This window comes from Panthera leo, chromosome B1 (assembly GCF_018350215.1).
Source record: "Panthera leo isolate Ple1 chromosome B1, P.leo_Ple1_pat1.1, whole genome shotgun sequence".
Taxonomy (NCBI): domain Eukaryota; kingdom Metazoa; phylum Chordata; class Mammalia; order Carnivora; family Felidae; genus Panthera; species Panthera leo.
The window spans coordinates 17,313,208-17,341,175 of NC_056682.1; the positions used below are offsets into that span (position 1 = coordinate 17,313,208).

General features: G+C 44.8%; 1 protein-coding gene and 1 long non-coding RNA gene across 8 annotated transcripts in view; one reads left to right on the forward strand and one right to left on the reverse strand.

Annotated features, from left to right (window-relative positions):
• Positions 1–1,235: 1,235 nt before the first annotated feature.
• Positions 1,236–27,968, reverse strand: part of FAT1 (FAT atypical cadherin 1) — a 134,721-nt gene continuing 107,988 nt past the window's right edge. For 2 of the 3 annotated variants that reach the window (XM_042934340.1, XM_042934339.1), the window contains exons 12-28: positions 26,347–26,500; positions 25,167–25,400; positions 23,958–24,347; positions 21,757–21,971; positions 21,367–21,504; positions 19,222–19,365; positions 18,202–18,399; positions 16,778–17,579; positions 16,496–16,627; positions 14,581–14,738; positions 13,495–13,957; positions 11,986–12,139; positions 11,692–11,802; positions 9,153–9,784; positions 7,964–8,101; positions 3,542–3,577; positions 1,236–2,676 (exon numbers count right to left, since the gene is read on the reverse strand). In XM_042934340.1, coding sequence (XP_042790274.1) covers positions 2,048–2,676; positions 3,542–3,577; positions 7,964–8,101; positions 9,153–9,784; positions 11,692–11,802; positions 11,986–12,139; positions 13,495–13,957; positions 14,581–14,738; positions 16,496–16,627; positions 16,778–17,579; positions 18,202–18,399; positions 19,222–19,365; positions 21,367–21,504; positions 21,757–21,971; positions 23,958–24,347; positions 25,167–25,400; positions 26,347–26,500 — 4,728 coding nt within the window. In that variant the 3' untranslated portion in view covers positions 1,236–2,047. The remainder of the gene's footprint in view (positions 2,677–3,541; positions 3,578–7,963; positions 8,102–9,152; positions 9,785–11,691; positions 11,803–11,985; positions 12,140–13,494; positions 13,958–14,580; positions 14,739–16,495; positions 16,628–16,777; positions 17,580–18,201; positions 18,400–19,221; positions 19,366–21,366; positions 21,505–21,756; positions 21,972–23,957; positions 24,348–25,166; positions 25,401–26,346; positions 26,501–27,968) is intronic. The other variant, XM_042934341.1, reaches the window with a different exon arrangement.
• LOC122217410 lies at positions 2,098–27,741 on the forward strand. 5 transcript variants are annotated; one of them, XR_006201467.1, is made up of 5 exons: positions 2,098–2,222; positions 2,320–2,460; positions 6,146–6,214; positions 26,875–26,949; positions 27,567–27,741. It is a non-coding gene; the product is annotated as an uncharacterized LOC122217410 (long non-coding RNA). The 5 variants fall into 5 exon arrangements; XR_006201469.1 differs by lacking the exon at positions 27,567–27,741 and adding an exon at positions 3,321–3,505 and having other exon boundaries at positions 26,875–27,019; XR_006201470.1 differs by lacking the exons at positions 26,875–26,949; positions 27,567–27,741 and adding exons at positions 3,321–3,505; positions 18,249–18,320.

The window sequence follows — 27,968 nt, forward strand, 5'->3', positions numbered from 1 at the left end:
ATGCACAGGAAGAGGAGAGCGAGCAGGATTACCCAGAGTTCTGTCTCCCAAAGCTCTGGTGCACCCAGACTTTGACCTTGCAGCCCTCCGGGCCGCTGGGAGGAGCCCACGCATCACCTGGGCATCACCTGGGCATCACCTGGGCATCACCTGGGCATCACCTCAGGCGGCCGGCCCCTCTGGGTTCAAGCAGCCTCCTCCCTCGTGCCGTCTATACCCTCAAAGTGGGACCAGCTTCTGCATGCGCCATGACAGGGAAAAGACAAGGTAGGGAATTTTTGTCTTTTCACGTAGAATAACCTATGGTAGGTGACCAAAAAAAATGTGTTTTGGGTAAGTTCATGAAATAGTCACAAATTTTACACAGTGAAAGAAAAATGAAGGCAACTGTTTCAGAAAAAGTAGCAAAGTAAATGGAAATGAACCTCCTAGACCGCTTGGCTCAGCAATGAATATTGACATCGCCAAAACAATGAAAAGCGTGTTCGTGGATTAATCCAAAAATTATGGTGTAACTCAGTGGGGGTTGTTTAGGTTACATGGCCTTATGCAAACATCACAATCAATAAGCGATTCCTAAAAAATACTAGTGACTCTCGGAACAATATACAGACCCTAACACATGAACAGGAAAATGAGAAAAACAGCTGGGGATTGTAAGTGGTTACAGCAGAGGGTTTGAGTTTGCTGTTTGTTCAATTATACCTATTTTAGCTCTTTTGTTTATACATATACATATATATGTATCATTTGATAAAATGAGGCGTTTACTTAAAGGGAAAAAGTATCTTTCTAAAGTTCTAAGAAAGCTTGATTCTTTGTCGTTCATATCACAGTGGTTGGCACACGGTATTTGCTGGATGGATGGATGTCGCTGTATAAAATACACATGGAAGATTGTTTCTGCTAGATGTCCTAGGTGAAGACCCTAGAAGCATTTAAATTATAACCATTAACTAGTGAAAGAAAGGCATAAGGGAAAGCTTTCTTGTAGTTGGCAAATACGTAAAAAGGGTGCGGTTTTAGTTACACCTGGATTTCTGAGCGGGCTCCAGTAGCCATGTACTGCCACCTAGCGGCTACATCTGTAGGTACAGCCTGGTTGGGCAGGGTGGAACCTTCCACAGTTAGGGCCACCAAAAGCCAATGTGGTTTTGTCTTTTCATCCATCCGTCCCTGTCAGTTCGTTAACTGACTCCCAAACAAAAGCATAAATACAGAGGAAAAACAGGCAGTAAAGCTCAAATATTTTATTAATAATTTATTGTCAGTAAGAAAGACTGGCTAATGGTAGTTTTCAGTAAAAACCTTTACAAGACCATCGCATCACAAATATACAGACACTATAAAAACTGTGTCATGATGGTTTTGGTTCTAAACAGGTATGCGGAAGGTCCCCATTACACTTTCCAATAATGAAAAATGTTTATAGTTCTAAAATACAGTCACCCATTTAAGACGTGTTCATGTATACAATCTTTCCTCATCCTATGTACAGCTAGAAACGAAGGACTATATTGAAATGTCTTCATGAAATGTCATACCTCAATGGAAAAGGACATATAATGAAACCCTGGTTATATTGAAAAATCAGGGTGCTAGGTAATGACACTAACACCACCAAAATTCGGTCAAAAACAAATGCACAAAAGGTCTTGAAAATCTAGTTAAAACTATGAAAAATCAAATCTGTACAAAACATTTACAAAAAAAAAAAAGGAAATTAAAATAATCAAATCTCTATAAATACATGAATCATGCTAACAAGATGAAAGGACTGATTTTCGTTTCATTATTTTTAACAGACGGATGTAAAATGCAAAAAAGATGTTCAGAAATGGACCTGTCACCCAATTACAGTAGGTTGGGACGCTGGGAATGGCCACCACGCCAGGCGGTGCGTGACTCCGTGCGGCCATGCCCACCCCAGCTCGCCAAAAAAAAAAAAAAAGCGCTTAAGCACTTCTGCAGAGAACGAGGCAGAAGATCGTTTACGGAACGATCTCGGGCTCGTTCAAGTCCAGGCACTTTGGGGGGAGTCGGGGCGTCAGACCTGCGTGTGTTGCTGCGCATCCAGCGGAGGCACTGTCACCTCTTCGAAGTGGCCGTCGTCTCCGCTCTCATAGTCACTCATCATGACCTCGGACTCCACTTCACAGCACGCCGACACATCAGAGCAGGAAGCCGTGGAGGGGTACACAGACAGGGGCATGTTCTCTACGGTGGGGGCTTCAAAGTTTCTTGGATACCCTGGAGGGCAGGGGGCATAGGGTTCTCTACACGGACCGTTGTCACCAGTGCCTGTCTTTTGAGGTTCAGACAGATCGACGGGGTAGAAGTGGGGCAGATACTGATTCAAGTGGAACCTCTGCCGGCTTCTCGATGAAGAACCCAGACTACCAGCAGCGGGCATGTCTCTCGGAGGGTGTATGGATTCGAACTGATCGCTGAACTCCGGAGGTAAGGGGGGCAGTTCGTCTGGCACAGGGAAGTCTTCCGGGGGAGGTGGAAAGTCACTCTCAATGTCGTAACCTCCAGGGTAATAGTCCGTATCGATGGCATTCGGATCTGCCGAGTACAGGGGGGTCTGCTCATCGATAACCTCATAATTGGGGAATTCTTGTATATCCGGCAGGGGAACACTCGGCATCCAATCCGACGTATCCCAGTGATACCCTTGGTAGACAAGAAAACAGATTTCAGTGTCTTTTCTCCCCCAGCGTCTGTTACACTGAGCTCTTTTTCAACGTGCAAAGGCAGTATCTTTGCTTTGAGGGCCTCCCTGCTACCCAGTGACCCAAAGCTCTGCTTCAAAATGGGGACTCAGAGCTTCCTGTAAGTACCTAACGTTCAAGGAAGCGACACGAGGCTGAAGAGAAGCCGTGTGCTAGCGTCTAGGTTACGTGCACTCTTGCACACGCGATTCCAATCAGCCCTTCTGCTTTCCTGGTCACAGAGAACCCACTGCCCTATTAGTTCAGGCTCAGGACACCAGTAGGTAAGTTTAGGCCCTCAAAAAACACTAAAGCAACTCTTTAGAAGAGCCAAGGTAATTTTAAACATGGTAAAATTTAAAAAACAAACTTCCTCTACAATAATATAATGACCTTTATATTAGAGACTGCACTGTGCTCAGCCCTAAGAAAAACGATGAATTACATTAATCTAGGTACCAAAGCATGCCTTCAAATCAAGCAAAATGCAATCAAGCGCTGAAAAACAGAACCCCATCTTTGATAGATTGCAACAGTCAGTTTTGTTACTTTCACAAGGCCTAAGGATCATTTTAGACTATATAAAAGGTTAATTACTCTTTTCAGAAACCTCCCCACTGGGGGATGCCCCCCCTCCCCGAGGATTACTGAACTCCTCTGCCAGGCAGGCAAGGCAGTGCACGTTTCAATGAAGCGCACAAACAGCCCTGTACTTAGTAAGGGCGGCACCCGCGGAGCAGACAAGTGAAGCAAGGCGGGCCCTGGGGTCAGATCTTGACCAGTTTTGCTGAGTGAGTACCAATGAACAACTGGCATGCATCAGTCACCTCTTGATTTGCTGAGGTCAGGAGCAGCCAAAGACTCTTTTGGTGGCAGAGTAGAGAGAAAAGAAAACATTCATAATTAAAACAGAAAGCCGGCTGAAAAGGCAATAAAGGTAAGTACACAATACAATACAAACTGTTCATCAAGGCCCAGTCAGCCATGTATCGTGCCTTTAAGCCATCCTCTAGGAGAATTCCAAATGCTCGAGAAATGCACGTAGCACAAATGAAATGGGGCAGGGCAGGGGGGGAAGACACTGATGAACTCTGCCAGGAAATTCAAACGTGAGTTTACCTCCTTTTCCATTTTTTTCTGGCAATCTGAACCTGAAGGCACACGATGTGGTTAGGAAGAAGTCAAGTCTATAGGCTCTCATCAAGTCTAACTCGATAAGGAGCTTCAAAGACACCTTCATGCTACTGAGGGATCCCGTGACCCAATGCAAACACATCTAACACTACAGAAGAGACACTTTGCCAGCCCTCACGTGGACATTACCTACAGACGAATTCACAAACCCAGGTGCCCGTGAATCACTAGAAGAAACTCCCTTCAAATCGTGCCTGTTCCGAGTGGGACTTACACACTGACATTGTTCACCTCTCCCGGGAGGCCTCCGGCTGCACTTACTCCAGTCCCCACCCCCAAAACTCAAGCTCGAAGGCAGCGAAAGATGTCAATCCCACCCCAGTCAGGGCCACGTGGCCCTGGGCAGGGTGCTTACCCTGGCTAAGCTTCAGGTTTTTATCTTTGAAAGGGGAGTAGAAATCCCTTCACTATGAGGATTAGATCAGAGAATGTAGGTCAAGCCCTAACTCTTAGCTATTGGCAGGATTCTTATTATTGAAAAGTAGTAATCACGGTAGAATCAGGGCCACTTCGGTGCTGTTCTAAACAAAACCAGTGCTTCCTATGCATTCTACACTGTTCCTGAAAACCCATTTCATCATTTGGAACAAAGAGGATGTGACTGATGGCTCTCTTCTAGGAATTTAAATCAAAAACTGAAATGAACTAAAAAACGAATCAGCTCGTATTTTAGGCAATGCGTACCTATAGAATTTTTTTTTAAGTCTCCTAAAAATGTAGCAATTTCTTTTCAAAGTTACTCCACCGGCACTCAATTCTTGACATTGAAGCTAGCATTCAACTTCAAATACAATTTCTTAGATATGCCAAGATAGATTTTTCAATGAAGGAGATCTAATGAAAGAACTGTTTTAGGTTCTGCTTTTTAAAACTCCGTCATTACTTTCTGCTTCACCAGGTAAAGACACAGCACCTGTTGTCAGGAAGGTGTGTGTATGATTCATGGATACCACCAAACCCCCCCATCCGGCCTGCCCCATCACGTCTGGCACAAAACTATCCTTCTCAGCTCAGTCCTGAAAACATCTCCTAGCAAGAAGATTCCCCTGTGCTTCATGCACTCTGGATCGTCTATTGCTGCAGTTCTCAAAGTAGGATCCTTAGACCAGTAACATCAGAATGAATGGAGAATGTGTTAGAAAGGAGAATTCTCAGGGCCCAACAATGAGGCTTTTAAACAAGCCCTGTCGGTGATCATCACCTCTAGATGCTCTGATCTGCAGTTTAAAAACTACTAGCTTGTGCAAGTTACATGAGATGACTCAGACTTCAGTGCATTAATAAAGGGCAGACTTTAAGTAATTTTAGGTGGTGATCAATGCCCTTTCTTTTGAACAGAGAGATAAAACTTCAGATGAACTTTCACTAAACCATATAATGCAAATAATTATTTTCTGCCATGGAAAATTCAGACGTGAAGAGTCAGTTTTAGGTAATTGTGTCTTAGTGGTATTCCTGTGAAAAGGATCTAGAAAAATTCAAGTGGTCAAGATTTAGGGGTCACTTCTGATATCTATATAGATTCACCACGAGGGGCCAAAAGTCACAAAGACATAACATACGTAGGAGTATTTATGGGCATAGACACACACCTGCACACACGTGCCCAACCCCCTCAAAACCACGAATGGTTTTTAAGACACCACGATGGGCGAAAGCACACTAGTCTAGTAGCAGTCGCTATACACACAAACACAACACACACACTGTGACTATACCTTCTTCATTCACCGTGTCAACTACAGCGTTGACAAGGTGTATGACAGTCACTATGGAAGCTTGTAAAAAGGTACAAAAGGAGTAAATTAGGAAAACCTTCAGTTAGGAAACAATGCATTAAATAGGATTCCTTGATATTACACAATTCCTACCTCCTAATGTAAAAACACAAAGTGAATAACAGAACACATAATTATGCATGACTCCTATGCTCTTGCTGTGATAGATCTTAGACATTTTTCTCATCAGGCTACGTATTATTCATCAAATAAGGTAACCACATTATACCATAATTGAAGCAATTTTGTTGCTCTAAGTTTTCTGACTTATGTTAACATCTCAGGGCAAAAGCGTTCAGATTTAAATAGGAAAATTTTTCTGGGTTTTTTTAATGAATTCATACATTCCCAGAAAAATCTGGCATTACGTAATACAACAAAATGTGTAACATAAGCACAAAACTGGCTTTAACTCTGTTCTGTGTACGCCCACTCCAAATTACTTCTCTCTTTTTGCAGACAGGCTAACAGCTGAGGAGCTAACATACTAGCAGAGAAATGCAAACTGTCTGCTTGGCTGTTTCCTGGGTAAATTCCCTTTTCGTTGGTGTATCAGATCGTGTGAAAGCATGGATGCCAAGATAAACGTGTGTGTGTGGTAGACACAATGACGGCCCTCCAAGATGTCCCCATCTAATCCCACGAGCCTGTGAATGAGTTACCGTCCCTGACTTTGCTGGTGTGATTAAAGACCTCGGGAAGATTTTCCCGAACGGCCTGTATGGAGCCCACTGTATTCTTCACAAAGGTCCTTAAAAGGGCAGAAACTCTCCCGGCTGCAGTTTGAGGGAGCTAGGACGGGAGAAGAACGTGGCCTCTAGGAGCTAGAAAAGGTGAGGAAACAGGCTGTCCTCTCGAGCCCCCAGTAAAGGCACCCTGACGTTAGCCTACTGACCTGGGTTGGATTTCTAAACTACGGAACGGTAAGAGAATACATTTATCTTGTTTTAAGCCACAACATTTGTGGGAACGTGTTAGAAGAGCTTTAGAATTTAAGCAGAGGTTCTTAATACGGTCTTTATGACTGATAATGATTACAATTATGTTAAGGATTAAAATACAAACACTCCTGGCTCTCACACGGTTTTCTGGCAATTAACTCATAGCTAATGTGACCATACTTTATTAAAAGTATTTAGGAGGTATTAAAAGCAAGGAAGGGGATTAGCAAAATATGACAAAACTCTGAAACGTATTTATGAACAACATAATCTACATAAACTAGCAACACTAATGTTTTAAAGATTAAGCCTAATGATGGAAAGAATTGTATCCTGTTGTCGTTGGTTTGATAAGCAAAGCTAGGTTCATACACTCTGTCGCTGAGGAACAGACACTGTACCTGATATCACACAGAACACGCTAGAAGTCAGAAATGAATGGAGGATGCTTATGGCCATCTTTAGTCTGGAAAAGGACTCCACAACATGTTATGAACCCTATTACTCTGGGTTTAGAAACAATCAAAGAATAACTAGTGGGGTCATCTCTTTCCGCCTGTATTTGAAATGTTTAAACACATTACGTTTTTATGCAGGAAAAAAATTAGTCCAACGTACTAATTCTGAGATTCAAAAATGTCCACTAACAACGATTTTGTTACTGAATAGTAGCAATTTTCTCTACTGGCAAGTGTTACCGTGGTGAAGCTGGGAACACAATTCACCTAGGGAAATCCGAAGATCCCACTGTCAAACTTTCTTCGTCAGAAATAGAATCAAACTTACTAGCGATCTCTTAAACTGTGCTCTCAGTCAGTGCGCTCTGATCCAAGCAGGAGCTGGGCCGCGGGGGAGTCGGGGGAAGAGATGAATAGAACCTTGTAATCCCAAAGGTGCTGCTAGAACAGAACGTTTCCAACCACCCCATCGGGCTCCTCCCGGGGGTGCGAGCGTGAAGGGTGCGGGGGCCGCGCTCAAGATTAAGTTGCTACGAGCGTGCTTTATTTATTTATTTTTTTTCAGCCCACAAAACCTCTAAAAACATTTACTGTCGTGGAAAAAAGGCCGATATGAAGCGAGCCAATGAGGAAAGATCTTTCAGTGAGGCAGGCGTTCCTCCCCATTTCTGACAAGCGGCTCCTGTCCGCCCGTGAAGGAGGTTTTAACCACAGTCCCCTGCAGGCGTTCATGCAAGTCGTGCGAGGTCCAGGTCACCAGTGGTCCCGAGTGGAACTTGGCCACAGTCGGGGACTCAACAGGGGCACCTGGCGCACCTACGAGGTTGCACATACCAGCCCGCGCTGCCAGCCACGGTGTTTCCGAACGACTCACTCACCATTGTCGTCACACGACTCCGACTGGAAGCTGCTGAGCGACTGCACCTCCGACAGGCTCTCCCGGGCGCTGTACGGATGCGAAGGCTTCTCCTCCAGAGGTTTCTTGGAGAGACAGGGATCGAGATCCACTACTTTAGCTGAAAGCGAGAGAGGACAACAGTGAGCTCCGTGAGGGGGCAAGGCCTCCGGCACGGTCACTGCTGAATGCTCGCTCCAAGCAGGTGACGCCAGAGGCCCGCCCGACATGGACTTCATATGGGAATGACTGGAAAAAGGAGAAGCATCTGAAAAACAGAACCCCTGCAAGTATCCTTGCAGATTCACAGAACGGAAATTCCCAATGAACCCCCTTATGGAGACCGTTAGTGGACACGGGCATTAGAACTTCCTTTTAGGGGCGCCTGGGTGGCTCAGGGGGTTCAGCATCTGACCTCCGTTCAGATCATGATCTCACGGTTCGTGAGTTCCAGCCCCAAATCAGGTGAGCACAAGCCCCGCTGCTCTCTCTGCCCCTTGCTGATTTGTGCCCTTTCTCTCAAAATAAAGAGGTATATAGCATTTTTAAAGCATCAAAAGACAAGTCAGGCCACCACTTTTGGCCATATTTAAAAAAATCCTACCATGCAAATGCCCTTCCTAATTTGTCATAAAAAGCCCTCAGAATCATACTTGAGAACCTATATCCATTACAATAATGGAATGCTCTCTTCTGAATATTAATACAAATAGGACTACACTCAGGGCGCCTGGGTGGCGCAGTCGGTTAAGCGTCCGACTTCAGCCAGGTCACGATCTCGCGGTCCGTGAGTTCGAGCCCCGCGTCAGGCTCTGGGCTGATGGCTCAGAGCCTGGAGCCTGTTTCCGATTCTGTGTCTCCCTCTCTCTCTGCCCCTCCCCGGTTCATGCTCTGTCTCTCTCTGTCCCAAAAATAAATAAAAAAAACGTTGAAAAAAAAAAAAAATCAAATAGGACTAGACTCAATTCCTTGATTAAGGTAACATCACAGCCACAGGGCTCAGCCCCGAAAGGTTTTTCAAATCCTACTAAAGGTCTTCAGAGGCTGAGCCTATCTGTCACTGCCAGAGGTTCCACACATTGTGAATGGAGCCACCAGAATCTCTGGCAGCATTTACAAGGTCACTGTTGAGCTTAGTGACATTTTACTCAGATGGAAAAAGCCGCTCTTACTATCATAGTCGAAGTCCCAGCTGGGCTTTTGTATGGAGTCGCTGTCAGAAGGGGAGTTGGAAGGTGGTGGGGGAGGCAAGTTCGGGGCCACGCTGCAGACGGCCACTGCCTTCCGGTGTCCGTGCACCGACTCGGGGTTAAAGGTGCTGAATTCGGGATGCTCCGGGATAGCAGATCCCTCAAAGGAATTGCGGTCAAGGTTGTTCCTGGAGTCACTTGGAATGCTTGGAGTGTAGGATATAGGACGGACGGGCACCTGGGGTGGGATGTCCGAGTAAATGTTCTTATTTAGCTTTGAATCGAAATATGGTCTCTGCAAGAAAGCTGTGGTTGGTCCCAAGTGCTTGTCTTCAGGTTCGGCCTGGTGCTTCTTCTTCCGACTGATCATCTTGCGGCAGAGGACGAACACCACCGCCAGTAAGAATATCCCGGTTACAAAGACGAGAATTCCTATTCCTTCAGCCAGTCCGATATTCCACGGCGTGGACACGTACTGATTGGGGGCAGCGTCCTCACAGTGTTTCCCCCTATAGTCGTGGCTGCAGTTACAGTGGTAGGAGCCGTGCGTGTTCTCGCAGAGGGCTCCGTTGCGGCAGGGGCTGGCAGCGCATTCGTCAATGTCACTCTGGCACCTGCAAGGAGGACAGACACGAGCAACGGAAGTCAGAATACGCCTGGCCTGCAACTCTCACGGAAGGATGGCACCCAAACAGAGGAAAATCTGTAACGCCCAAAAACACACAGCTGACAACAGCGATCCCAACAAAAACCCTTCGGGGTAACTGATCATGTGATCCTATATGTGGTACCTGTGGGAGATAAACATTATGTCAAGCCATATTCAAACGCTACTCTTCTAGGATTCCACAGCTGACTAAAGCAAACTCACAGACTGAGCTGAGTGCACCAGTTTGTTACAGATTCTTTAAGAAAGTGCATTTTGATAAATGGTATGCTGGAAACTGTTCTAATATGCGAGCCTCAATTTCTAAGGAGATGTTCCTGCTTGGAAAGATAACAGTTTCCTAAGACATGTGAAAGGTTAGCAAACAGTCGGGGCATCTGGGTGGCTCAGGTGATTAAGCATCAGGGGCTCTTGGTTTTGGTTCACGATCTCACGGTTCATGAGCTCAAGCCCTGTATCAGGCTCTGCACTCACAGCACACAGCCTGCTTGGGATTCTCTCCCTGTCTCTGCTCCTGCCCCACTTGTGCTCTGTCTCTATCAAAATAAACAAATTTAAGAAAAAAACAAACTAAAAATGTTTCTCTTGTGGAAACCCTCCCAAAGCCCATCACCTGACCTAACACATCACATGCCACTCTGTCCCCTCTGCCTTTCCAAATGGGGGCCCTGGGAGGATGCACCTGACACTTCTCAAACCCTCCCTCCTTTAATAAAAGGTAGCTACTGCCCTGGCCCCACACTCACCTGCCATTGAAAGTTTGAGACATTTTTCTCAAATATATCACGGATTGATTCACTGGAATTACTAAAGTCAACAACTTAGGAACTAAGACCATGTGACTGATGGCCAAATTCAGGGCTCTAACCACCACTTGAGCAAAAGCGTATGCAAATACCTACAAGCAGCTCACACTTAAAAGCCTTGCAACAAGATTGACAGTGAACACTTCAGTGAAGCATCAGGCACTTAGAAATAACATGAACTGTTTTGTTTTGAGAGAGCGTGCACATGCGAGTCAGGCAGGGACAGATAGAAAATCCTAAGTGCGCCGAGCGCTGTCAGCATGGGGCTCCATCCCATGACCCTGGAGAGTCAGATGCTCAGCACTGACTGAGCCACCCAGTTGCCCCTCGCCAAGTAACTTTTGAAATTTTTTTTTTTAAATGTTTATTTTGGAGGGAGACACAGAGCTGGAACAGGGAAAGGGCAGAGAGACAGGGAGACACAGAACCTGAAGCAGGCTCTGAGCTGGCAGCACAGACCCCGATGCGAGGCTCGAACTCACAAACCATGAGATCATGGCCTGAGCCGAAGCCGGATACTCAACCGGCTGAGCCACCCAGGCGCCCCATCACCAACCTGCCTCTTTCGCGGTGTCTAGCAGGCAGCTCTGTGCCTCATTTTCCTCCTCTCGGAAATAATCATCACCTCTTAGCATTATGGTAAGGATTACAAAAGATAATGAGAGTTGAAAGGGGGTCTAGATACTATCTAAACGTTAGCTATAACAGGTTATAAGAAGAGGTCATTGTCATCCCACTCAAGACCGGTAACAACGTCACGTGTATCCACCTTAAAAAAATCGTCACTCTTCCCGCAAACATGTACTGCCTCCAAGAACCCGTATGTTCTGCTTATAAATATCTTTGACGTCCGCAAGTATTGTCAAGCGTTACGCTATCACCTGCTCACTGTTTTTAAAGAGTGAAGAGATAAATTCTACAAGGAGCTATATGAGGATTATGAAAATCTGAAGCAACAGAGTCCAGATTAATCAACTTCTGTTGCATCTGCTATTTGATTTGACACTACACAGAAGAGCAGATGCAAACTCTGGAAGAAGCCACTTACCTTTCTCCCCTAAAACCCGAATCACACTGACAGACGGCACCATCCAAGCTGTCAAAACATGTTCCACCATTTTTACAGGGCTCATCTTTGCAATATGGACTAAGCTGGCACCTGAAGAAGGAAGGGGAAATACGCATAAACTTAACACTTTCTACTGTAGATAAATACAGTGCGAGAGAAAACAACACGTAAATTTAGTCAGATGTATGTATCAAGTATCCATCTATATACCAAGCATCCATCTAAAAAACTTTTTAATACTGTAATTACGAAAGTTAAGAAAAACACACATACCTCTGGCCAGTGTATAATCCTCGGCATTGGCAAACGAAGTCTCCGTTGTCCACAATGCACGTGCCACCATAGAGGCATGGGTTGGAGGAACACGGGTTGACGCTCAGCTCACAATACGTCCCTATGTACAAGGCACTGCATTTACAGTAATAACCTAAATGAGCAAAAGGGAACAAAGAAGTCCAATCAGTAACTCAAAAACTGTATCTCAGTACATTGGTTTTTACTAAGAGGAGACTCGGAGACCCATAAAAATTAGTAAAATTCCTATTCCCTCTGGGTAAAATGTGGTCTAGATCAACAAGCTATCCCTTCCGCTTTTGGGAGAACCCTAACACAAAGAACGGAAGAGAGAACTCGTCGTTAGCTTTAGTGAATCATAGTTTAGGTAAGGTTGTTGGGCCAAGCATACAGAGTAGGGACCAACAGTCCTTTATTTGAGGGACCACGTAGACAACACTTACTACTGGACATTTACGTCAATTCACAACTCACAAGCTTTTAGGGGCTAAACAAGAGAACGGTAAACGTGAAGGCACTGTGAGACTATGCGCTATCATTAACGAAAGGGGATTATCAAATCTGTCCAAAGGAACATAAAGACTGTGACATGCGACAGAGCCAGTGTCTAGCTGCCACAGGGACTGCAGGAGCACGTTTCAAGAACATGCTTCTCTCAGCCTCATGCCTGAGTGACGCAACAAGAGAGCCTCCTGGCTGACCTCACGTGGCCATGTAACACGAGCACAGTCTACGCTTTCATTCAGAGTATTACCGTGGGGCTGACCTGGCCCGTTGTTTGCATATAGTGTGCACAGATGCTTTCCACAGAAAATAACAAAAAAACCGAAGCTTCTGAAATCTCACCCAAGTGTTATTTCGATATTTGCTCTATCCCCTTACACAAAGCTCTATTTCTCAGGCACCAGGAGTGTCATAATTTCTATTACTGGGAAAGGAAACAAATGGGGCCAGGTGAAAAAAGTCTCGGCACACTCTTCCACGTCAGGGCTTCGGGAGAGGACTGGTGACGCTTCAGGAGGGTTCGAGGCCTTCTGGAAAACCACACCCCATCTATAACTAGCACGACTAGCAGTCGTTGGGTGCTGAGCCATCAGATCAAAGAAGGGCACTCGAAAGAACAAAGCGTACAATTCTGAGTCCCGCTGGGTCAATGTCAGTGTGGGTGGAGAAAAAGTGCAGAGTTAGCCGTAGTTCACCAGTGGCTCCTGGTGCGGAACGAGGGGTGTCTGGACACACTTCCTCTGGGTGCACCTGCCACGTGTCTGCAGGACCTCGGCAGGTAAGACACCAACCACTGCGGCCTCACCGCAGGGAAGAATCCTAGCCCACGCCCCGGTCTGGTGCAACATGCACCAACCACTCGATTCCAATACTGACTGCAGTATCTGACCTATCATTTGAATGAAAAGGGGGAAAGAGAAATACTTGAGGAACTGCGTGTATTCGTGTGTAACATTTTAAAAAGGACCACGTCACGAAGCCTACCTCCGGTAGGGGATGGCTGGCAAACGCCTCCATTCTGGCAAGGGTTGCTGGAACAGTCTTCGGTAGCCGTTAACAAGCACCCAGGAGAGACGTCCACCCATTCTTCAATGTGTGCGTGGCTTCTTGGTTTGTTGTTTAGAGGGAGCTCCTGCCCATTCAAATAAATGGAGTCCATACAACCCCTGAAGCCATTACCCACTTGGGGGCTTCTTCCGTGCCTTGTGCCTTGCTGGCGGATGTGGCCGCCGAAAAACACATGGTTATCCAGGTTCAGGGTTTTCAGAGTCCCAGGGGCTGTGCCTGACGCAGTATGAACTTGGTCGAGAACCAGCCGAGCGTAGTTTCCATTCACTTCTAGAGACACTGCATGCCACAGCCCATCGTTGACCTGAATGCTTTGAACAGAGACAATTCCAGGGCCGCTTCCACAGTCAAATTTGTACTGTAGCCGTCCATTGTGAATCTGTCATGAAAACAATGGCCGTTCACATTACTCCCACAGAATCTGCAATTATGAACTCTGATCAAACATCTAAAGGAGAGGCACGGTGAGCACTTGAAGGTAGAAAGTCAGTGAGGCCTTGCACTTAAGTACTACAGAACACAGGCTCATCTGCTCACGGCAGAAAGAGTAAAAATGGACGTTACAGGGATATCAAGTTCAAACCGCACATCCAAAAAGCATCACAGAAATAACAATTAACTGTTAATTGAACAATAAAAATAGATCAGGTAAGGTCAAAAAAAAAAAGGGGGGGTGGAGGATAATTACCACTTCAAGCATTTACATATGTTCTCTACAAATTCTCTATGACACGAATAAGATGTAATATCGCTTAGAGTTTGAACATTAATGGTCATGTGACCTGAAAAGGTTGTGAAAAAAAGAAGTCAATCTCTATGTTACTGCAGAGCAAATAAAGGAGCTTTTTTGCCCACAAAGTCTAAAACTTAGAAGTATCAAGAGACCATATAAGTGTGGAATAAAACCACTTCCTTTAATTGTTTTTTCAAAAATGGACCATAGAAACAAAATGGGAATTTTGTATTTTTAAGTCTTCCGTAACGTGAAGTTCAAAAATGTACCTCCAAGATGCTGTAGTCAGTCCCGCGAGCATACATCACAACTGCGTGCGCAGAGTATGTTCTGAGCCTCATGGTCAGTTTCATCTCCAATCTGTTTTCGTTTTCCATTAGACGGTATTTCACAAAGCTGTTTCCAGTAAATGTTACAGATGAACTCCCTGTGAATCACAAAGAGGAAAACATAAATCAGAACCAAGCTGATCTTTTAAAAGCTATCTTTAAAAGGGAGATTTCCCCCCAACACTGATCCAAGTTTTTATTTAAGGTTACAACATTATAAAGTTCAATCTGATGGAAAATGTCAATTTGCTTTAATAAAAAGCACAGCACCACTGGGTCTCTTTTTGGAAGAGAATTAGACTACTGTATCAGTGAGGAATGAGTTCTAAAATAATGAAAGATCTAAATATAAAAATGTTCAGGAGTGGCTTGGTTAAGTGTCCAACTCTTGATTTCAGCTCAGGTCATGATCTCACGGTTCATGAGTTCAAGCCTCACGTTGGGCTCTATACAGACAGTGTGGAGCCTGCTTGGGATTCTCTCTCCCTCTCTCTCTGCCCCTCCCCGACGCACGCACACGCGTGGACTCTGTCAAAATAAACTTCAAAAAATACGTATTTAAAAAAGTAAATATAAAAATGTTCAATATAAAATTATTAGAAGACAACTTAGGAAAATATTTACACAGTCTCACACGGTTTGGGGAAACTTTTCAAGCAAGATCTAATTCCCAGTCTCCAAAAATAATGAAAATAATATCACTCTCCAGAGATGGAAATGGTTATGTAAAAATTATACAGAACAGGCAAAAGTTGTATTTCAAAATGACAAAAGATACTGTAAACAATAGACAGTAATACACAGACAGTGGGTTGGAGATAATGTTCATGCTCACAGCACACAGAGTGATCTATACACTGAAACAAAAACCAGACAGATAAGCTGGACAAACTAGCAAAGACTGTGAACAGTCCCGGAGAGGAAATGCTACTAGGAATAAAAAGAAAACAAAACATTCACAAAAAAGCTGGAGAAATCCACAGTAAACTAACTAGATATCATTTCATGCCCACTGGATGATGGAATTTGTTTTTTAATTGAAAACCTTGCATTGCCAAGAAAATGGGGAGTGAAACGGTCACACGTGACTGCAAGAAAGGAATTGGTATAACTTTCTGGGAAACTAACATAATGGTATATTTAAAAATTAAAAATGTAGTTAATCTTTGACATAGTAAATCCTTGTTTTAGAAAAGAAAGCACCGATAAATAAGGCTGTATGTATACAAGTGCTTTTGTGAAAACTGAAGTATAATTAACATACAATGTCACATTAGTTTCAGAACTGCCACAGAATGATTCAACACTTGTATACATTAGTCAAAGCCTCACCGCGATTAAGTGCAGAAAAGGATTCATTTTTAACACAAGGAAACATCTTAAGAAACTCAAGCTCTATGAATAAGGAAAATGTTGAATAAATCATGGTAGAGCCATTCAGAAGCATTAGGTTTACGTGCAATGACCTGGAAAGGTGCCCATAACATACATTAAACAGGGGGAGAAGCAAGCAGTAGACTATATGAGATATGGTAACTATTTATTCTTAAAGGGAATGTGAAAAAAAAAAAAAGCACCATGAATGTGCACATATGGGACTGTATGTTTACATGAGCACGATGATGAAGAAGAAAGAGCATCGCCGTTAATTCGGGTGAGTTCTGTGGAAGAAGTTACTACTGCTCCTCCTCACTCATCCATACCCTTGACTTGTTATTATAAACGCACTTGACAATATTTACCAAAGCTAACAGAAAAAAAACAAAAAACAAAAAACAAAAAACAAAAAACAATGGCAAGGAACACTGGAAGTGACTTTTTCAAACGGAAGCACCCCTCATCACTGAACTCTCACCTGGGCACTGACCAAACTTGCCACCCGGGCAGACACAGGTGTATTTCTCCTCTCTGGGATCAGAGATACATTCAGATCCCTCAGGGCATGGACTGTCTTCACATCCATGATGGACAACTGGGCATCTTCCCTCTGTAAAAAACAACAGAAGAAGAGACAGGAGAGGGGGGAAAGCCCATTAACAGGAACTTCAAGAAATTCAAGAAAACGATTCGTGTGTAGCCTTCAAAGGCTGCACGCGAAATGATCCGTACCGCCTGTTTCCCGACTTATGTGCGTTACCTTGGCAGAGACACACAGCTGTCCTGTGGTGGCGGGGAGTCACGAAACTCAGTCTGGCGGTGCTGTGCGTCGACATAACGTTCTCGTCCACAGTCACCTTTTCATCACAGAACTTCCACGGGCAGTCCAGCCCTGCACAGAGCTTCTGGAACACGTCCAGGATCCTAACACCCATGATTTCCTCGAGATCAGTCACAGAAGAATTGATCTTGTGCAGAAGTAGTTTGGTTGAAACCTGGGCACTCCCTGATTTCTCTACGAAAAGCAAGACATCCAGATGCGGATGGGGTTCGGAGGGCTGCAAACTAACGATCTGGACGTCATTCCTCCTCACGCCCAGGATGTTCCGCAAAGCTCGCTGGAAGTTGCGCCAGTAGTCACCAACGAACTCTTCCGGAGTGAGGTTGGCGAAGCGGACGGCGACGGTGTGGTTCAGCATCTCCTGGGTTATCTGTCTGATGTGCACCGTGATGTCCGCCACCGTCGTGAATTTCCCATCGGTTACGCTGACATTGAGAAGGTACTGCCCTACATCTAGCTTTCTGTGTGCTATCAGCTTACCCCCTGTGCTGGAAACAGAGAAGAGGTTGCCCATCTGCGGATCAAGACTATAGCTTAAAGTGTCATACACGTCCTGGTCCGTTGCGTGAATCTTCCCGATGACACCGCCTGAGTATTCCTCTCCAAAAGCAGTAATGAAAATCTCTAGTGGCAAGATCGCAGGCGGATACACACTCTCCTCAATGACCCGAATGTCAATATACGTCAAAGACGACAACTGAGGCTTTCCGTTATCGGCCACCTATGAGGAAATTAAAACCAAAGACACGACAACACCTTGGTCTTAGGTCATCGTTAACTTCTTAATAAAAATCTGGCTTCCCTCACTCAAGTTTTAAAAAGTTACCATGAAATACTTCTAAACAAGAAGCCTATTAAGGACAAGAATAAATACTTCTCTACAGCCCTTTCACGAATTCCTAAGGGAGGTGAGCTCCATTAACATCTGTGATAAAGTATCATGTGGATACATGGGCCCCGCAAAGTGCAGTGGGATAAAAACGAAGCTAAGAGGGCACCTGGGTGGCTCAGGCAGTTGAGTGTCTCCCTTCGGCTCAGGTCACGATCTCACAGTTTGTGAGTTCAAGCCCTACCTCGGCCTCTGGGCTGACAGCTCAGAGCCTGGAGCCTGCTTCAGATCCTGTCTCCCTCCCTCTCTGCCCCTCCCCTCTTTGATGGCTCGTGCCCTCTCTCTCTCTCTCAAAAATACATATACATTTAAAAGAAAAAAGGAACGGCAAAAAGAAGGAAAAAAAAACCCACCACAGAACAAAAACCCACAATTCTACTCATTTTATTTCTAGAGCCAGCAAAGGACCCCTTCTCTAGAAATCCACAATATAAAATCCTGAAGACCTTCATACCTTCACATGCAGTAGGTAATGATCTTTCACCTTCCTCTTTATGGCAGCTGATGTGAGAAGGACCCCTTGCTGGTTCACTTCAAACACTCCATCGTCATTCCCACTCACAACGGTAAAGAAGAAGGGTGGGCCGTTATGCGAGGAGTCCCTGTCGGTCACTACCAGCTGCAGTACGCTGAAACCCACGGGCTTATTTTCCTGCACCGAAGAGAACCAAAACGCACACGACTTGCAATAAAACCCAATCTACATGGCAAGAGACACAGGCAAGTTTTCTATAAAACGGAGTATACGGAAAACAACGTCTCCCTGCGGCTCCATTTGACAGGAAGGTTCGGGGGGGTGGGGGGGTTGCGGTGGGCATTGACGGGAAGGAAAGGGGAGGAGGGGGGAAGGTGGGGATTTGGACAGGGCTGGAGGGGAGGGAATGTGTGAGAAGAAAGCATGTGTGGGTAGCGGGAGTGGAAGAAGGGTGGAGTGGGGGAGGAGAAAAGGAGAAGAGGTGGAGTCGATTCTCTGACGCCTCTCGGAAACCGGCGGGCAGATGGGGGCGCCTGGGTGGCTCAGTCGGTTAAGGGTCTCATTTCAGCTCAGGTCGTGATCTCACGGTTATTGAGTTCAAGCCCCTTGTCAGGCTCTGCACGGCCAGCATGGAACCTCCTTGGAATTCTCTCTCTCCCTGTCTGCCCCTCCCCAACTTGTGTGCATGAGCGCTCGCTCTCTCTCAAAATAAATCAACTTAAAAAAAAAAAAAAAAAAAAAGCCAGCAGAAAACAAGATTAAGGACCAAGCCAGTGAGAATGTCTTAAAAACCAAAGTACAAAAAGAAGAGAGAAAAGCTTGGTTGCACCTTGAAAATGCTCATCTCTTAGTACTGATGGAGACCCCCCTCATTTTACTCATCTCATTTTCCTAAAAGTACTCTTTGGAAAAGAAAGAGATTTCAAATAAACAACGAAGCCAACGCATGAGCTCCTTTCAAAAGGAATGTGCCCGACAAACTCAGCGCCCCAAGGTTACCTGGATAATGACACTGTAGTTTCCCTTGGAGAAGACCGGAGCGTTGTCGTTGACGTCTGACACGTCGATATTCACGGTAGTCGTGTTGACCCTGGGCGGACTGCCGTTATCAGAAGCCTGGACTGTGAGTGTGTAACCTGAAATCTTTCCCGGGACAAGACAGAACACATGTCCACTTCACGAGGCCTGAGAACGGGGCTCCATCAGAAGCAGACTGCTGACCACCCACAAGGGCAGATCTGGGCGACCGTCATCCCCGGCCGCGTGCTGCCTTGGATGTGGGCGACTCCCCAAGCTACAGACGGGCGCGCCGTGAAGAGCTACACAACGGAGCGTGCGCGACAGGGGCAGCCGCCTCCTCTAAGGCCTAAATGGGACCGTCAGCCAGAAGCAGAGGGGAGCTGTCGTAGCCCCTCTTCGACACCTCGGGACGCTCCACATCACCCTCCCCCATCGCTTTTACACGTGGACCGCAGCCAGCTGTCTGACTCTCTCAGGACAAACTGACCTCGTCAAAAGAAGCTGTATCGAGTGAGGTAGATTCTGTTCTAGGGCAGTCCCCTGTTAAGCTCTCTCCTTCCAGAATGAGAGGTGGAAGAAGCCAGAAAGGGGGCTAAATCCCCAGCGGATGTTCTGCCGACTCTTAGTCCTAAAGGATGCCCAACAGAGAAGGGCAAATGGCCTGGGGCGCACGCGCCATCTCCTCTGCGGGCTCCTGTCGGACGTTAGCGCATTAAAGGAGCGGACAAGCGCACCGGTCACAAGTCCTAAATTTGTTCAGCCCAACAGTACAGCAGCCTGAAGGCTAACCAGTCATGCTTCCTAAACTCTTGGAAAGTCTCTGCTCAAAAGAACAGGTCAGAGAAGGAATGAAAGAATTCGGCCTTTCAGGAGGTAGCTCATCACTATTTCCCCAAGTCCCTCTAATCTTCCCTTTACCTGTTACTGTTCTGAAACTAGACTCTCTGATCAGCAGTGTCCTATCTTTGCACTTCCTCACTTCATGACCTCCCTAGGCAGCTCCCTGCCTGTGAGTGTTAGCAGAGGGACGGAGAGACACATGAGGGACAGAACTTCCGCCTGGCTTTCCTCTCGTCAGTTGCTCGCATTTATCTAATCGCCTCGGACTGCCTCCACAATCCTCTCCGGAGGCCTGTGCCATCTCCGTGTTCCTGGCTTTCAAGTTTCTGAAGTTTGAGTAAACTCTCTGAATCCTGGCTGAGTATTTCTACTTACGTACGTCACTCTCCTCTAAAACAACGTCAAAAACCACATGCCACAACCTCTCCCGGCGCTAGGCTTCCGCAGCCTCACAATGCCCCGTTTCGCTCGGAGGGCACCACCCCATTACAGCACCCCATTACCATTACATTGGAGGGGAGCCGGCATCTCTGCCACCACCGCTTCCTACGCGGGGCCGTGTCTCAGCTTCACAGATTCTAAGGCCTCCTTCACGAAGCTTCTGCATCTGTCTGCTCGCGCGTCACGGCACTTCCCAATCAGCCTCTCGGTGTCTCACCACAGAGCCCCGGGCCCTGGGCTTCCTACCTGCCTGGTGGCTCACGATGTTACACCCCACTCAGGCCTACCGTGGTGCTCACCCGCACAGTCACCTCGGCCAGTCGCTCCCGGGCCTCAGCGGCTCCCTGTGCCTGCAGCAGCCAGCGTGAACCTCTGCTCTGTTCCTAGAACCCCGTCCTAGCACGCGCCCCTCACCTCTCACCAGGACTCCTCTACTCCAACACAATCTAGTAGGATCACCTAAGTACTTGCCACGTCTTCCACGTCTCTGTTCATGCGGTTCCTCACGGCGACTCGCCTCTCCACACCTATGGCTTTCTGAGCCTGCCATTACTGAAAACCCAGCTTCTAGCTCCATGAAGTGCCTCCAAACACCAGAGCCCATAGTAGTTTCTTCCTGAACAGGAACTTTTGTTATGCAAACTTCTATCAGTATGAAACACATCTCTTCTGTTCTAGAGATTTTCGTACTGGAATTGCTTTTCCAGTATTTATGTCTTACTTCTCACTGCCTGAGAACAAGGTTGGTTGTACCCTTCTGGTGCCTCCCATTAAGTGGACAAGGAGCTTCTATTTACCAACTTGGTAATCTGTAAACAATTTAAGCCAAAGTTTTGCACGTACTGTTTCCCGGTCGAGAAGCCTGGTCACTTTTACTTCTCCCCGGGCAGGGTCAATTGTAAATGGACTTCCTTGATTGCCATCTGTAATTGAATAGCGGATGTGGCTGTTCGAAGGTCCGTCAGCATCGTCAGCCATAACCTAGAAGACATCACGCTCCTACTTAGGAGACAGCTGAGGAAGGGGTCTATGAAGCAAGCTTTTTTACCATCAATAACTAGCTGTTATAAGGCAATCATTTATAATAGAGTCAGTAATTGACTAGGGTAACAAAAGACATTTCCCCATCTTCCAATTATTTTCGAGTAAGGCCACAACAAAAACTGAATCGGTCTTCCTGAAATTTCTTGCAAAGATCCAGAAGAAGAACATGGTAGGGGAGGAAATACACACCGTGATGACAGACTGCTCAAGGACGGCATCTTCGCTGATCACTGCTGTGTAGGTGTCTTGGCTGAACACAGGGGAGTTGTCATTGACATCGGTTACGTTAATGCTCACAGTGGCCACATCACTTAATGAAGGTGTCCCCCCGTCAGTGGCCTCTACAGTCAGGTAATATTCATGAGAGCTTTCATAATCCAGGTTCTCAATGATAAAGATGGCCCCTGCACAGAAAATCAAAATGGCCTTCATTACTTTAAAATGCCACCACTTCCTCCTACTGTGACTGAAATCGAAACTTTTAAACAAACCATTTCTAATTTCTACTTCAAACATTTATCATTTTTATATATATATAATTTAATGTTTGTTTATTCTTGAGAGAAACACAGCACCAGCAGAGGAGGGGCAGAGAGAGACACAGAATCTGAAGCAGGTGCCAGGCTCTGAGCTGTCAGCATAGAGCCCAACATGGTGTTTGAACTGAAAAACTGAGTTCGTGACCTGAGCCGAAGTCAGATGTTTAACCGACTGAGCCACCCAGGCGCCCCTATCATTTATATGTGTTTTCTAATTTCTTCATTCAGCAATTTAAAGTTATGAATTTGCCTATTCCTAGATCCTTATTTATTTCTCTGTGATACATAAATTGCTTTCCCAGTCAATACTACCCACATTCCACTATAAAATTATATTTCTTCTTTCTTCTAGACCATAGTTTACTATGGATGCCACTACAGTACAATAAAAAGGAGACGTAAGAATTCTACTTTTTGGCTTATATTTTCCTCCTCATTGTTTTTCTTTTATAGAAATGTATATCTTGTTTTATGTCTCCAGAATAACTATTTACATCCTATCATTAAAAAAAAAACACTCTTTTTTGGGAATACAAGCTGGTGCAGCCACTCTGGAAAACACTATGGAGGTTCCTCAAAAAACTAAAAATAGAACTACCTTACGACCCAGCAATTGCACTACTAGGCATTTATCCAAGGGATAGAGATGTACTGTTTCGAAGGGACACATGCACCCCGTGTTTATAGCAGCACTATCAACAATAGCCAAAGTATGGAAAGAGCCCAAATGTCCATCGATGGATGAATGGATAAAGAAAATGTGGTATATATATATACAATGGAGTATTACTCGGCAATCAAAAGAATGAAATCTTGCCATGTGCAACTACGTGGATGGAACTGGAGGGTATTATGCTAAACGAAATTAGAGAAAGACAAAAATCATATGACTTCACTCATATGAGGACTTTAAGAGACAAAACAGACGAACATAAGGGAAGGGAACCAAAAACAATATAAAAACAGGGAGGGGGACAAAACAGAAGAGACTCATACATATGGAGAACAAACTGAGGGTTAGTGGAGGGGGTGTGGGAAGGGGGATGGGCTAAATGGTTAAGGGGCACTAAGGAATCTACTCCTGAAATCACTGTTGCACTGTATGCTAACTAATTTGGATGTAAATTTTTAAAAATAAAATAAAATCTTTTTGATTTAACGATTCCTTTAACACCTTTCGTTTCCTTACAGTCCGTCCTATTAAAAAGCCCTAAAAGTAAGAATTCTACAGTATGCATTAAAACTACGTTTTAAAATCCCATCAACACACACCTGCTCCTCATCTGAAATAGTCACACTCAATTAAATACAGTTTGAATGCAGTGACTTTGTAGAACATTCGAACAGCTCAGACCACAGGTTAACAAGATGACAAAAGGGTGTATGGAGCAGGAGTCAATACCTCCTGCAACTCTTGACCTTGTGGATAGTTATTCATTGAGATTCAAAGTACTTCGGCTATTCTATATACCTAGCGTATGAAGACGTCAGTTTTAATGAATTATCAGATGCCTCCTACAGACACTGGGATCAAAGAGGCGGAAACTATGGTTTCCCTTAAGCTACTTCACGTGGACTCGATATGGAGAACGAGTAGCCATTGCGCAAGACCCCCCACCACCTCCCACTCTTGCTCTTTACTCGTGTAATGCATCGGACATCTCGACTGAATTCCTGGAGTGTGCTTTCATTTCCCCGCTTAAACGTCGAAGGCACTGAGAACCTTCATCTTTTTAAAGGATCTACTGCCGATCTATCTACGAGCTGGCACTCTGTACTGCCTAACATGCTGGGCCATCTCGCCTTTTTTGGCAGAATAAAGGCCTTCTTCTCATTTTCAGGGCAGGTTACCTGTTTTGGAGTCTATGCTGAATTTTCCATGTTCGTTTCCACTTATTATCGAGTAGGTGATTTCCGCATTCGCTTCGATATCCCGACTGGCCGCGTACACCTGGAGAACTTCTGTGCCGAGAAGAATGTCCTCAGACACGGTAGCGCCGTACTCACGGTATTCAAACACAGGGGGGTTGTCATTTATATCCAAGACGGACACCACAACAGTGCCGGTAGCCGTCAGCCTCCTCGGCAAACCCTGGTCTACGGCTTTCAGGGTAAGGGTGTACACGGCCCGCACTTCTCGGTCCAAGGGCTTTTCTAACTGAAGGATTCCGGAGAATTCATTAATGGAGAACTGCCCGTCAGCAGAGTTAATCAGCGAGTAGGAGATCTTCCGATTCAGTCCTGTTGACACACGACATCATGTCAGAGTGTTTTATTTCAAGAAATTTAAATTATTTTTTGAAAAAACATGTAGCATGTTTTAAAAGGAAAATGCGAACACTCGTTACTGAGACGTTCCTAGGACTCTGATCTTTAAAAAGCAAACATTTTCACTGACAACTTACTAACCTAAAACAAATACAATTCCATAGCTACCTGGCTTTTTAAGACTAAATTCTACAGCATATGGTCCTGCAGTACCCAGCAGGTCTTTTAAAATGAAATCTATGATTTAGCCTCAGTGTCAAAGATTTATTTGAAAAGTGGTATTTGTGTTATTGCTTTAATTCTTCAGTATTAGTATGACTTAAGAAATTGTTTTCTCTATCGAAAGATTATAAATATGTATCCTAGACTATTATATTCTCCATAAAAATTGTGAAAGGTTTATAAAACTACAGCAGTGTAACATTTGCTGTTCTGTGCCCACATTAAAATCTCTACGTCACTAATGGTTTATTCATAAAATAACACTTCACTGATCAATTCAATTGGATATGAAGATCCGTTAATACAGTCTCTGACCGTAATTTTAGGGACACCACAGATGTCTTACAATGGTACGTGCACAGGGCACGATTTTGAGACTTCAAACGTGAATAAAAAATGGATTCATTACCCTAAAGATTTCATTCCATTTTTAATGCTGAGGAATTAAAAAATACAACAGTGAGTTAATCAATATGCATAAGGTCAGTAAGTTAAAGAGACCGAACTGGGGATGAGGTTCCTAAGATCTCAGAGCACAGACTGAAGCCAACGGCATCAGCTGGACGGTACCTGCATCTGCGTCCGTGGCCTGGACCCTAGTCAACAGCGTCCCAGGCTCTGTGTTCTCGAACACGGTGATGGCGTACGGATCGGCTGAGAATTCAGGGGCGTTATCATTCACATCTTCTAATGTGAGCACAATACTGGCTTGGCAGAATCTACCCCCTCCATCTGTGGCCTTGACGAGCAGGTTATAAACTGCTTGCTCCTCACGATCAAGGGGGGCTAATGTTTTCAGTTCACCTGAAAACAAACAAGAAAGTGGATTCACTTGAAGTTTAAGGTGTGAGATGCAAATGCACATCTATTTCTTCCCCTTTCCCTCTTACAATGACAAAATTTTGGAGCAGCAATTTTATCAATGCTATAGAGTCAACGGCTGCAGGAGCACACGGAGATCCAGGTTTCCAAACCCTGCTGGGAGCTAGCTTTTTAAAAAAAAATAAAAATAAAAAAAAATAAAAGCTACCTGTTTTCCAAATTTAACATATTTTTAAATTGACTTACAGGTTCGTATGTTTACAATTAGTTCTGGGGGGTGGAACTCCCAGAAAACTGTTACTTGGACTCCTGATATTAACAAAATACAAACTGTAAGAGAGAAAACAATCTAACAGTCTTAAAGATATAAAGACAATACCATTCATCATGGTATATATCAACTATACACAAAACAGATAAAGCACAAAGTTTGAGATATACTTAAATTATGGAGTTGTGCTTTTTTTTTTTTTAATGTTTATTCATCTTTGAGAGAGAGAGAGACAGAGCATGAGCAGGGGAGGGGCAGAGAGAGAGGGAGACACAGAATCCGAAGCAGGCTCCAGGCTCTGGGCTTGAACTCACGAACTGTGAGATCATGACCTGAGCTAGAGTCAGACGCTCAACCGACTGAGCCATCCAGGCGCCCAATTATGGAGTTTTTTTTAAAGTTACTATTAAAAACTAAATTTTAAATTCTGGGTTCAAGTAGGCGATATTGTTGTCAATTTTTTTTTATCTTATCCCAAATTTTACACACTAAATTGCTGTGTAGATTTCTAATTCTAAAAGATGCCAATTTTGTAGCATCAGAGTAAATTTTCAAGGAACGGGATATAATTTCAAATTTTATATGTGACCTAAGACCACCTATATCTGAAATGACTTTGCTGGAACATGGTTAATTTTGCCCCAAGCCCCATCTTACCTGTGTCTGGATTTAGTCTGAACTTTTCTGCCCCTGGACCAAATAATGTGTAAGTAATTTCAGCATTGGAGCGGATATCTGCATCTGTAGCAGACACCTGCATGATCAGCTTCCCGGGAAAGGCATCTTCTGGAATCGTTTCCGAATATAAGCTCTACAAAGATTTTGAATACCACGAACATAAAACATTAAGCGTTAACATGACTGCCAAGGGAATAACAGAAAAAATAATCATTTAACTTTGGTCACAGAAAATGTGGGAAATGACAGAATTTAAAAATCCGAGGAGCTTTTGAAACCGATTTTTCTTACAAAACATATTTAAAACAAAAAGGAGTCACGTCACAGGTAATTCCTCTGTATCAATGAAAGAGTCTGATCTGACATTTAACCTACAGAATTCTGAATACTTTGTGTCTTTAAGTTGGTTTCATGTTTAACTTATCTGAAAATTGGTGAGTCAATGCCTGTTACATCCTGTCTATTTTCAATACAGGAAGTTATTATTTGCAATCTTTCCTAACACAGAGCCAGGTAACTGCAGTGGAGACAGACGTGATCCTCATGTCATGGAGAAAACAAAGATTCCCCCAGGTCACCAGGGTGAGTGCAAGCGACACCGTGGCCAGGACTCTTCTGTTACCCTGCCCCCACCCTTCCCATCTGACTGAACTCAAACATAATCAACACTTTTTTCCAGTTCCAACTCATTAGAAATCCATGCTATCAACCGACACACAAGGCTAACAGGTAAGATTCTGTTGATTTTTTTTTTTCTTAAGATGAGCTCAATTCTAGATGAACTACACTTTATGACTCATGAAACAGGATACTTTGCAACACTGATGATTTCAAATGAGCTAATATCTTAATTTTATTATTCTCAAAGATGACAGCGCATCATATCCAAGTAATGTGCGAGTGTTTAAAAGAAAAACACAATAAGACGCACACATTTATTTTCTGTACGACACACACAGACTTAACCAACCCCCAGCCGTACACGATACTGTTGCCAAAAAGTAGAGACATGGATGGGAATGAAGTCCTCCGTCCTCTGAAGCTCCCTTCCCTGCTGACTGTGCTCTATTTCCCTGAGAACGGCTCCGTCCCTTGCCACGGCTGTGACACTGCTCGTCTCCTCTGTCCCTCTTCCAGACCGTCTTCCCCGCTCTCTTCCCCAGCCTTCCCTTCATCTACCACTCTTCTTCCTTCCTCAGACTCTCCTCTTTCTTCGGTGGACGAATCTATGTGCCTACTGACACGCGCCTCCCTGCAACCAGGCACCTGTCCGCATCATGATGCCGAGCCCTCCGCCTCCAAAGCCAGTCTCAGAGTCCCACAGTTCGCTTCCACAGCTCCATCATCTGTTCAGCAGCCAAACCCCCATTTGCTGTCCTGCCTCCTAAAAATCCTCGGCTCCTGCCCTCTCAGTAACACTGCCCTGGTAGGGGTCTCCTCCTCCCTTCTCCCTAGGAGAGGAAATACCCACAGGTACTCTGTCCCTTTTCGTGATCATCCTCTCGGATGGATTCCATTGTCCGTCATCCAAAGAAACGGCCAAGTTTGCATCCCTGCCCATCTTCAGTCTCACTGTCTCTAAACGTCTACAAAACCGATTC